Genomic DNA, 12,216 nt, shown 5'->3' on the forward strand with positions numbered 1-12,216 from the left:
GTGTATAGTATTTTATCTTGCTATCATTTTCATTGTGCAGTCTCATCTTTTGCTTAATGAGCACTGATCAAGACAATCTGTAGACAAACTTTTTCTTTTTGCTATGGTGTTAATGCTGAAATAGGTATGCTTCATTAATACTCAAGAATAAACTTTTGTAGTTATCAGGGAGGAGGAATAGCTTAGTTCCCATTTTACATATGAATAAATGATGCAGAGATAAGTGCCAAGAGATTCACTTATTTTGATGCCAGTTTGTGACATGCACAATCTGGGATTTTTTTTGTTTTGTTTTGTTTTTTTTAATTGTGTTCATGGGGCATTTAGGTGTTGCACTGAGGGACATGGTTTAGAGGGAAATATTGGTGGTAGGTGGACAGCTGGACTGGATGATCTTGGAGGCCTTTTCCAACCTTGGTGATTCTGTGATTTTAAAGATATTTATGATTGTGTAGCACTCAGCATGCATCAGTGAATAAAATTAGACCCCAAGGGCTCAAATCAATTCTTCGAAATATGGAATTTGCAGCTGTCTTGTGCTGCCTTCTCTCATACAGAGCAACTCTGTGGAACATCAACTGTGGGATCTGGAAATTCTCAGTACTTTGAAACAGCTTAAAATATGAGGCTATTCTTTTTTTCTGTTGAAACCTAGCCTCATTTGCTCCATTTTGCTTTTCATAACACGTGAGAAAGGTCCTTCAGCAGCAGACTGCTTTATTCCAAGGCCTTCCCCAGCAGAACTGGTTCCTGTGCTTTGTGTGTGACCTTGTTAACTGCTGTCAGTTTGACCTTTCATTGAATCTAGTTGATTTTTCCCTTCTATCTTTTCTCTTACACTCTAGTCCCTCAGGGTTCCCCTTCAGATAGCTAATTCAGATGAGCCTCTGAAATAATGACAGCGCTTTCTCCTGCAGTTTAGAGTGAGTGCTTTGAAGGGATTGGCATCAAGTTTGTGATGTGATTGTTGGGACTAGAAGTGTGTGTGCTATCTTCTGACTTCACGTTCATAAGGATTCCAGTGTAAGGAAATTTCTACAGACCTGGTTGATGAAGGTGTCATGAGAGAGTAACACTGGATCTTTATTGTCATCCTTCACAGACAGTTGCTGATGTTTACAAAGAAGAAATGAGATGATACCTGTGGTCTAGTCCTTCAGGACACTAAGCTCCTCTGTGATTTCAACGTGCTGTTGCTTAATTTTTGACTGTGCAATGCATGTGCCCTTCACTCAATTAATGACAGAATGTGTGGAGTTGTGACTTCCTTTTATTTTGCTTTCTAAGTTTCAAATAGGCTGCTAGATAAAATTTGCATCCCCTATGTATCCCCTATGTATTTCCTCAGAGACAAAGTATTTTTTCCTTACATACTTTCTGTTTTTTCTCAGCACACTGTGTGGATTTTTCTACTTATGGCCAGCAGCTGGGGAATTGTACAGCTGTCCCTTTAAAATTTCTTCATTTTAGTGCATGAAGCAGTTCTGTAGCCAAAGCAGAATGCTAAAGTCTTCAGAAATGCATCCAGTGTGGTCAGAGGCAATAGTAAATCATGTGTGACACAGTTGAGCCAGCTACAGCAGAGCTGCAGAGTCTATTCTGCATACTTTCTTCTATTAAAGAAGAAACTATAGGAAGTGCTTTATTCTTTTAAAAACCTTAGACCCAGCTTCAGGTGTTTTTTTGGACTAAGAAAGCAATAAAACACTCCCAGTCTTAATCTGCAACATCTGCCAGTAATCTGACTACCTTAGAATTGTATATCCTCAGTTAACGCTTGCAGGAGCTGTAGCAAATGCAAAATAAAATTAGGACCAAACTGCGTACCCCAAAACTGTAAATAGTCTTAAAACTCCAAGAAAAAATAATTATTTCCACAAACTTTTCTGTTAAGGCTTGTAGAATGCATCATGCTACTTACGTAGTTAGAGAATAAGATATGTTCCTTAAGTGGATGAAAAACTGAATAAATGAAGCAGTGGATGAGTGGGCAAGGCGAGAGTGAAATGATGAACTAAGGCTGAAGTGGGAGAGTGTGAAGAATGGTGTTGGGAGGAAAGTAGTGGGGCAGATGGAATAAAAGGTAGATCTATGAGAATCGTTCTATGATTTAATGAGGAATTAACCAGATGAAAGAGGACAGGAACAGAAAACTGATTAATTTATTTAGAAAAACATTGGAAAAGAATGCTAGTAAGAGGCCAGGCACGTTCTTGGTGGGCCTGTGACAAAGTAGATGAAAGTATAATTGGAACTCTGATAGCAGTGATCTGGGGAAAAAAAAAGATAGAAAAGTTAAAGGCTGATTTGCCAGGATGATAGAATGGGTTAGGGAAAGATGCTGAGAAAGAAATGAGTACTAAAAGGAAATGGTTGCGTCACTGTCAGACCCGGGTTAGTGCTGGCTGTGCCTCTGTTTTCTTTAAATTGCTGTGGCTTCATCATCCTGGGCTTTTGTAGCTTTGATAATACTTAAGAGCTGCTCAGAACATCAGTTAATGCAAGCGCAGGAAAAAAAATGAATTCTATTTTGAAGGTGTTGTTAACAAAAAAAAATAAAAAGCAGCATCTTAGAACCAGAGAACACTGCCCTTTGTGGAGGTATAATCTGCCCTCATCTTTTTGCATGTCCTGCAGTACACTTTCTCACCTAGATTTAAGATTTCTCCTTGATGGAAAGGAAATTTACACTATCCAAAGCAGAACTGCAGGTGTCTGAAGAGCACATTTTGGGCTATGAGCAGTCAACATTTAGAAGTGGCTGATGATAATATTGAAAGGTTTAGAAGATATATAAATATTAGAATGAAATAATGTTGCTTTGAAAAAAAAAAAAAAGAGGTAAATATTTGCTTTTTTTTTTTAAGGGATTGAATCCTGAAATATTCATTCCTGGAGAGTTGTGATTCTCATTCCTTGCTTAAGATGAAAAAATGTCCCTGAATTCTAGAATGTTTAATCTAGGAAATATATAAAGGAATCTAGTTCTTCATAATGCTAATCCAAGTAAAGGATCTTTGAAAATGGAAAGTGCATGAGTTTACTAATCTCTGTTATATTTAAAATAGCTTTCTTTTACAGTAAAAACTCATGCATTTATAATTAGGCAAAGAAAAAAAGTCATAATCTAGCTATAGTAAATGCTTTTATTGATAGTTAATTGTCTTCCTTTAAGTGATAATATGCTTTGTCGCCTGAATCAGCTAAGTAAGAAAATTATTTCTCCCAATCTCTAAAGCAATCACTTTTATAGCTTCATCTAGTAAATGAGCAGCACACTCTCCAATAATGGAAGGCCAAAAAAGTGTGGAAATTAAAATTATAGATATATATTCTAACAAACTTTGTTGTACAATAGTTATCTTACAGACTCTATCTGCTTTCTTCTGGAAAATGTGGCATATAAAACTCTAAAATAACAGATGAAATTCTTACCTAAAAATTCAAGTATGCACCACAGGATTTTAGAAGACAAAATAGGATGAAAGGAAAGAACCTTGTAGTGCAAATGGTTAAAAAAACAAAACAACAAAAAAACCCTTCAAACATATGGTATTATAAACGATCTCTTAACTCTTCTCTGCACTGTCATATATGGCATGGTTTGCCCACCTTGTATTAAAATGGACCTCTGGTGTTTTGTTCAGTGAATCAGAAATGTTGTTTAGTTGCTGTGAGTGGGTTTTACAAAGAAATGTTGTCAGGCCTCTCTTTCATCGCTCCTGTGCCATGGAAAAAAACACTTTGGGTTTTTGTCAGGTTTTCTGTTGAATAAATCAAAGGGCACAGCAGTCAGTGTAAAATGCATTCACATGGGTGAGAGCTGTAATGCTGTGATGCTGAACCCTGTCCAGAGCAATGTACTTAGCTGAGAAATTGGTATTTTGATTACGCGGACAAGCAACAAAGGCCGACATTTGAAATCTTGGAAACTACTGTTATGGTGTATTTGGATAAATGTTGCCTTGGGAACTAACTAGCTCCCAAGATGTCACTGCAGTTAAACAAGCAATTGAAATAAATTAATTCTGACCTTTCCTTTGTTCTCAAGAATCTGTTGTTCCGCGTACTGTGAGCAAACTCTGCACACACGTGCATCCCCTGATGAGTCTTCTCTGGATCTTCCATGTCAATCTGAACCATTGTGTAAGCATGCGGGAAATGTCACCACAATCAAATACCAGTATTGCCCTCGTATCTACTTTGTGTGATGCAAGTGGTTATGTGAGGTGAAAGGCAAACCTGTACTGGGAAATGGCACCATGAATGCGTCTGGTTTTGAGAGGCACTGCGACTTTGCTCACACAGGCATATGTTTAAATGGCAGCTCTGGTAGAAAGCAGTTCCTGCATCTTGCCACAGCCAATCACAAGCCACTCATTCCCATCCTTGTGCTGCGCCTTCAGTTGTCAGATAAATTGTTCGCAGCTACATGGTGAACTGGGCCTGGTTGAATGGTTCTTCATTTTTTTTTATTGCTATATACTTATTTTTTTAACCTAATCTGTTTTTGATCCAGTGCATTCTTTGGATGCCCAAAAAGTGACTCGGGCACAGCTGAGGTGGTGTTGGAAGGAAGGAATCATTGAAAATGAGATGTGTTCTATTACTGTTAATTTAAAAAAGCAGGATCGAGCAGTTTCTGGGGTTGCATTGGTTGTAGAATCATAGAATCATAGAATCATGGTTCATGTAAATTATTTTAATCACTAAATATGTGCAAAACAAAGCAAAACCCACTGCTGAACATGGATGTTTGCTGTCCCTAATCACACGGGCCTTAGCCTAGCAGCATGTTATGGTCTGTTAAGGGAAGCAGCCAAGGAGCTGGCTGCGTGCCTGGAGAGGGGGCTGGGAAGGCAACTGACAGTGGCAAAAGCCTCTCTGCTCACGCCCATATCTCTGCAAGGAGATCCCTGACTGTAGCCCATCTGCTCAGGGAAGAGCTCTCCTAGCAGCCTCCGAGCTACAGCCAAGCTTGGACACAAGAGCCGGCTGGGAGTGTGCCAGCAAAGCTGTGTGCTTTCTGTGTGCTCTCTCTGAACCACTCACACCGCAGCCCTGGGCCTGTGAGCCCATCAAGTTCAATTCTAGGGGCTACTGCAGGCAGCCACATCTCTCAGTGATGGACTGGAGGGGCCTGTGGGGATGCAGGTGATTCTTTTTCCGTGTGCTGAATTCCTCAAAGCTGCCCTTGTATCAGGAACTACTATATGATTTAAAGTAAGGCAGCAAGCAATCCAGTAATTTTCCACTATAAAGTCTCAAACAGAAGTAGACCCATTTACTGCACTGATAATGTTTAGAGAAGCTGTGTGTGCATGTAGTTTGACTGTACGTTGGCAGAAAGTGGGAATTTCACTCAGAAAAAAGACATTTTTGCCTGGAAGGCAGTTTGCTACAGTTTAAGACAGGCATTACAAAGTCAAGGTGCTGTGAATACTAGCTGTAATAAGTAGACTCTCTTGGTTTTGTTTGCCTTGTACTAGAACATAATTTCTTTGTGTAACAGTTATTTCATTTTTGTATGTACCTGGCAGTCGCATATGGAGCTGCTAAAGATAATGGATGTTTGATGTTGTATTGTTTTAATTACTATGGGTTTGAACTGGTGAATAGCACATAATTCCAGAATGTCAGGATCAGTCCTGGTTGTTTGCAATAAGAGGGATATGTGTGAGAGAAACGGGGGAGTATGTAAGCAAAACAGCTGATTTGCACTGAAGGTATTGCCATCAGAGATTTCCCTAAAAGTCCATGAGCGTTCTCTCCGTAATATTAGTCTGAATCATTAATCCTTCTGCAACCAGGCAGACTTTTAAATTACATTTCAAATCCAATATTCCATAAAGAGCAAGAAATAGTAGATAGTCTATTTTGCCTTTTAATCATTCAGAGGCAAAAACAACTTTGTGTTGTCAAGTTGTGCATTCCTTTGCTTTTGTACTTGTCCTCCTCTGAGCACTGGCAGGTCACACTAATGGAGTTTCTGGAACAACTCCAGAGGTTTTGCAGTTAAGAAGAAAGCAGAAATGTTCCTGGGGAGCTGATCCTCTGCCGGGGTCTCTTGTGTCTGTACACTACAGGACAGCTACTCTGCCGCCTGGCAGGGTACAGAAAATTCTGGATTTCTGTCTCAGTACAATGAAACTGATTTTTATTTATAGGTGTACTTTGTCTTGTAGCTGAAAGCAAGTAGGTAAAATGGAAGCATCTGTTGCATAATGTAAGGAAGTGTTCACTTTGAAAATATATACATCTACATAGATGCGTGTACACGTGTTCGTGTTTCGTAGTGAGCAAGTTGTGTTTAAAAAGTAAGTTTGAGGTTTTAGGGGTAATAAAGGATCTTTTGTTGAGCTTTGAGTTGCACGTTAACAGCATCGCAGCTGCTCTGAAAAGTCAAAATAGCTGAAGGAGGGCAGCTGCTCCCTGGCACAACAGCAGCACAGTACGTAGTGTGTAATGCCTCCTATCCACATGTGAGTGCTGAAGCACCCCTGTGCTCAAGTGTATGTGTGCCTTGCGAGCTCTAGATTTCCTGGTATGGACTGGGTAAGCCCGCTCTTGGCTTTAGCTTGAGGCCACTGTCCAAAATATATGCATCAAAATGAATCTCTTTGTGCGCCAAGTGACTGTCAGCAGCAGTGCAAAGCAAATTAGCCATAGCTCAAACCCTTAGATTCCTTCTGAAAGGTCATGTTACTTGATATGTTTGCTTGGGAATACATAGAATTAGAAGAGGAAAACAACAGTGCCATGAGCAAAGGGTATGCAACATGGCGATGAGTGAAGGGACAGCAAGATGGGTAATTCGATGAGAGCAGCTGGTCCTGCTGTGGCCAGCATGGTGACATGTGGGGAGCAGTGGCTGGGGGATGCATGGTGGATTGGATGTGGGGCAGGAACGTTTGCCAGGTTCAAACAGCAAATATTCCAAAGAGCCATAAGCAGCATTGCTTTCCCTGGCCAGGCTCATATAGTGTTCTAGAGCTTCCTTGGATCCTGCTCTCCATTCCCTGCTGGGAGCTCTCACCAATTTCACCAATTCCCCCACATCCTGAGACTACCAATAGTTGGTGCAGCTGCCCCTTCCCACCACCTGCACACCCCTGTGTCACAGCTCTGTTCCCTCGAGATGGGGAAGAAGGGGCATGAAAAAGTCCGCATTTACAGCTCTCTTCTGCCTAGCAGTTGTACCCAGCCTGCCTCCCACCCTGCTGTCCTGCACCACACACACTCCCAACACGTGCTGTCAGGTTGCGTATCTGTTTTTCCTGCCATCTTCTTATTGCTGCGCAGTTCCCTTCTATCAGGGCCAACGAGGTGAGGGCTCTCGGGCCTTCAGCACCGCTCTGCCTGTGGTGAGTCACCCCTCACTGTCGCTGTCGCTTCCCAGGTATGCTCTCCTCTTGATCCATAGATCCTTTCCCTTCTTGTCTTTGGTTTTAAAAACATCACAGATGAGGGTAAGAAAGTTGTGAAGGCAGAAGGCCAATTTTAGCCACAGTACAAGCAACACAGCTTCTGTTCCATGGGCATTATGTTCGTTGGCTCCAGGGCGAGCCTGGTCTGCTACTGGCACTGCTGAGAATTTGCATGTTTGCTTTCAAGGCTGCCGAGATAACGGCAGTCTAAACAGTTGCTCTTTCTGGTTATTTTATAAAAACAATTTACTGTGTCCACTGGAGTGTTGATTTGGCTCAGTGACACTGCCTTTGTACCAGGACAGCCTGGTGCTATTCCAGGCTGCATGCAGATGTAGGATCTAAAGCCTCTGTTCACCCCCTCCAGTCTGTGGCATGAACAAGGCTGAGGGGCAGCCCTGTGCACCCTGGCCTGCCTCACAGAAAGCCCAGGTGTTCAAGGGCAGGGGCCTCTCTGCGCACCCCAACCTGATTCAGTCACTGCTCTGTTCTGGTGTGCAGAACATTTAGGCCAAGAGAAAGTACTCGGAGAAATGCCTGCCACTTAAAGCATGCTTTGATACCTATCCTACAGTGTTCTTTCTTCCTGCAGGAAAGGGGCACTCTGGACCAACCCTTACAGTGCACAGTTTCATGAGAAATCCACTTGAGTTCTGAGTGACAGCACTGTTTTTCTCTAAGCTCTCATCTTGCACTTTAATGTTTAGTGAACCAAAATTGTTAGATTTATTTTCTAAGAGTCTGGTATCTATGGTAGCAATCAAACCTACAAATTGTGCCTTTTGGTTGAACTCAGTAGACCCAGCCTTGTGTAACTGAGGCTGCGGTATGATAAAGAGTTCTGTTATGGCTTCTCATATTGATCAGTCCAATTTAATTTCCTCGTGGGACCTGGGCTGTGCTAGGGATGATGGATTGCGTTGAAGGCCCGATAAGCGTATTTTAACAAAACATCTCAAGGGCTTCTAGAACAGAGGCAATTATCAATACTGATGCATGTTTCCTTTCATCAAAAGCTAAGGGCTGTAATAGGCTGTACAGCAGCTGCTGCTGCAACACATGACTTTTTTTTTTTAATTAACTTGGAGATACTGTTTCCTCAACCTTGTAAGTGGGCTGTTTCCTGGAGGAAAATAAATTGGGTTCCAGGTTTTGTATTTAATTGTATGTATGCTAGCAGTATCGTCTGCGTGCTGTACTCACTATTTTGGTAATTGAAACTTAGTTTATATTTTAGGGTGACAGTCTTGTCCCAGTGATCATACCAATATGTGAACTGCTACTTAGGTCTTATAGCCAGAATTTTGTGTTGGGTTACTGATCATGGCTACTGTTTTTAATGTGCATGTTGTTGGTAAAATAGTTTACTGCTGTGGATTTGGCCATCAGCATTTTTGTTCGGCACTGAATATTTTAAAAACTTTTATTTTAGGCTCTCAGTTATGAGAAGGAAGACCATTGTTTCTGTTGACAGTGTTACCTTTCCTATACAAAAATGCTAACACTTCATTTATAAGCTATTTGCTGTAGGTGGGCTGTGGGTGTTAAATTCTAACTTGTTTAATGTTGCAAATAGGATGTAAGAAAATTTGATTGAAGCGAACTGCTATGTTAAACTTGATTTTTAAGCAGTTTTCAGACATACAGCTAGAAGTTCAGTGCTTTCCAGAATTGTTTGCCTTAGCTAGTAGGAGGAATCACCTTTATTCATCAGAAAACAATCTAATCCATTTAATGCCCCTATAATAATTTCTCATTTCTTTCCCATTTCACACACATTATCTCATTCATTAGCATAATTCTACTCATTAACGCATGGATTGAAAGCAGAAATGTTCAAAGGGGTAATGCTTTGTTTCCAGCCTTTCCTTTGTTTTCCTAGCATTGAAGAATGTGGATGTGTGATACCTAGAAAAAACTGGAAGCATGGTTGGCTAGTGCCAAGTACATATGAATGTAGAGACCACAAGGCATGTTCTTTTTCTTGCTCGAAGTCCTGCATTGTGTGTTTGGTGCTTCACCATATTTGATTTTTTTTCTCTTCCTGGTGCCTGAACTTCTAGAATCATTCATTCAAGTGAGATTTACAATTTTCAAAATTGTAAAAGGAATAAAAGGAATAAAATGAATATTTAGCTCTGGTAATTACAGCTTAAAATTCAGAATATTTCTTAGTCAGAAATAAGAACTTAAAAATATATTTATTTTTCCCCTAAGTATCCTGGAGTTTTTAAAGTTGTCATTTCTTTCTGGACATGATGGAAACGTGTGGTACTGATGAGCACAGGAATGCTTATTGGGAGGTGCTGGCACTGCTACTGCTTTCCAGTCTACTCTCACTTCATCAGTTAGTCTCATACTAGTTGTCACACTGGGTTAATGTAAATTACCCTTGGCAATAATTAATTCAGATCAATCACCTAATCTTAACAATAAATATCGCTGAAAAAACATGGTGCTAACAATCCCCTGAACTTACCTAAGGTCAAATATATTTTGGATTTAGTGCTGCAAACAGACTGATGGGGCTGATCCAGGCATTTTCACTCGTGGTGGAGCCAACATGCTTTTACCTCCTCATGTGCAGGTTGATTTCAGTGGCCCATGATCCTAATAAAAACCATGCCATTCAGATCAGCAGGTTCGGCGTCACAGCTGAACAAAGCAGTTTAAGTGTACTTCAGGCCTCTGCTTCCTTCCTCACTCCCTCGTATTCCCCATGCCTGTTGCATGTGGCAGCCCGTTGTATGCTGGGCACTCAAAGCATTGCGCAGAGCAAAGGAGCTGAGTTTGCTTTCCAGGAAGGATTTCTTTATTTCAGAGGTCATTATGATACGTTTGATATGCAGGTTTGAGTTACAGAATAGATCTTTAAAAATAAACTGGATTTAGGAACATACAGAAAAAAAGCAATTACCTGATTTTAAATGGGAGATAATAAACAAAGAGAATGTTCCCCTTACCTTTTTTTTCCCCCTTATATGTTAATTAAATATATGTTAATGAAGTCTGATGTGGGATAGTGACACTTTACCCTTGATTTTAAGCCTTAATAACATGTTTAACTATGTCTCTCAGATAGCTGAGACCACAGAATGTGAAATTTCTTCATTTGAATGCTTGCAACTTCTATTCTTTTAAACAACATTATTTATTGTAGTGTCCCTAAATTTCTAGGTGCTGAAGTGCTATATATGAACATGTCAGCGTATAATGAAGGACGCCTTCAGTCATCTTTCTGGATTGTAGATAAACAGCACGTGTACATTGGAAGTGCAAGCCTGGACTGGAGATCACTGGGACAGGTAATTCAATGGAAAAAGTAACCCTACAGTCTTTGAACATGTAATATTTTTGAGGCCAACAAGTGGAGATGCATTGCTTTCTGTTTCTGATTTGCTGGCAGAGGGGTGCTACAGTTTTGATGACTTCTGCATTGACAAAAGTGTACTACTATAAACAGTGATTCTCTGCATCATCTATCCTCAACAGTTATGCTTTGGGATTGGTTGTTGTTGTTTCTTTGTTTTTTAAAGGGATTGCCTTTTACTGATTTCTGGGATGATGATGTTGCCTGAAGGTTATAATTTCTGGTTTACCAATTAAAAATAAAGAGTAAGCCTCATCAACCACCAGGTCTGAGGTACTACAATCTGCTGCTATGAAGAAATAATTAATCAGTAATGTCATTTATGTTTTTGTAGGTATCTGTAGCTTTTTTCCCCCTCAGATGTCTCAGGAATGCAAAAGACTGTAATAGTGTAATGGAGCATAAATGGCCCTGTAAGATCATAATTAGTTATATTTAGGGAGTGGAACCTGTACTTTTGTATGGCACAACAGAGAAAAAGGAAGCATTCTAGGTTGATAGTTATTAATTTCTATTTTAGAAGTATTTTCTTAATGTGAGCGGGAATATAAGAAAAAAACTTCGTAATTTTGATAACTGTAAGAATTCTGTAAAGAAGGCGTGTTCAGTTTGAGGCTTTTAAGATTTTCTTACAGGATCAGTCTTGTCAGAGTGAAGTAAATCTTTGCTCATGTAACATACCTACCTTAAACTGGATGCTATTTTAGTATTTTGAATATGATTCCTCATTGTTAATTTTATTGTCTTTTTTGCATATGTTTGGAAATTTTGTTACCATCATATACCAGTATATTTTTATATGTGGTGATAAGACAAAGCCCAGAGGAATATTTGCACAGAGAAAGAATAAGTACTTCTTGCAAGTTGTTGTTAAACAAAATATGCTTTCAATTAGCTGAGAAATGTATGCTGGGGTTTCAGAAGAGCCTAAGGACATGAGATGCTTGGCTTCTGTTGACATCAGGTATGAATATCCAATTTCCTTACCCCAGAGTTACAGTTTAATACATTAGAATAACTGTCAAAAAGATCTGATATGCAGTCCTAAAATAATAATCTGTCTTGACCTTTCCACTTAAGAGGCAAAACAAGCACAGAGTTCTTCCATTTTATTATGAGTGCCTTCCTAAGGAGAACGTTCTGGCATGTGCAAAGGGCCCAGTGCCACAATAAGCCAAGTCATCACCAGGGAGACTCAGCTCCCACTGGATTTCATTATCAGAGTCTTCCTGTAGCTATGTCAGAGGGATCAGGCCCCACTTTCCTTTTCTTCAAGCAGCCTCAAAGAGTACACGCCATGTATAACTGGGAAATGGAGGATCAGGGGATATCATCCAGAGCCACATACTCGTGCTCTTGGCAGCAGAGTAGAACTCGTGCTTTTCTGCAGTGAAAGCAGGGAAGTCTCTGAAGATGTCA

At 40.2% G+C, this 12,216-nt stretch overlaps 1 protein-coding gene across 2 annotated transcripts in view; it reads left to right on the forward strand.

The window, feature by feature from the left end:
* Window positions 1–12,216, forward strand: part of PLD5 (phospholipase D family member 5) — a gene marked incomplete at both ends in the record, with an annotated part of 156,907 nt that overhangs the window by 111,689 nt on the left and 33,002 nt on the right. For both annotated transcript variants that reach the window (XM_079550721.1, XM_079550722.1), the window contains one exon: window positions 10,605–10,732. In XM_079550721.1, the coding sequence (XP_079406847.1) occupies window positions 10,605–10,732 (128 nt within the window). The remainder of the gene's footprint in view (window positions 1–10,604; window positions 10,733–12,216) is intronic.

The sequence above is a fragment of the Tetrao urogallus genome, assembly GCF_951394365.1.
Source record: "Tetrao urogallus genome assembly, chromosome: 2".
Taxonomy (NCBI): Eukaryota; Metazoa; Chordata; class Aves; order Galliformes; family Phasianidae; genus Tetrao; species Tetrao urogallus.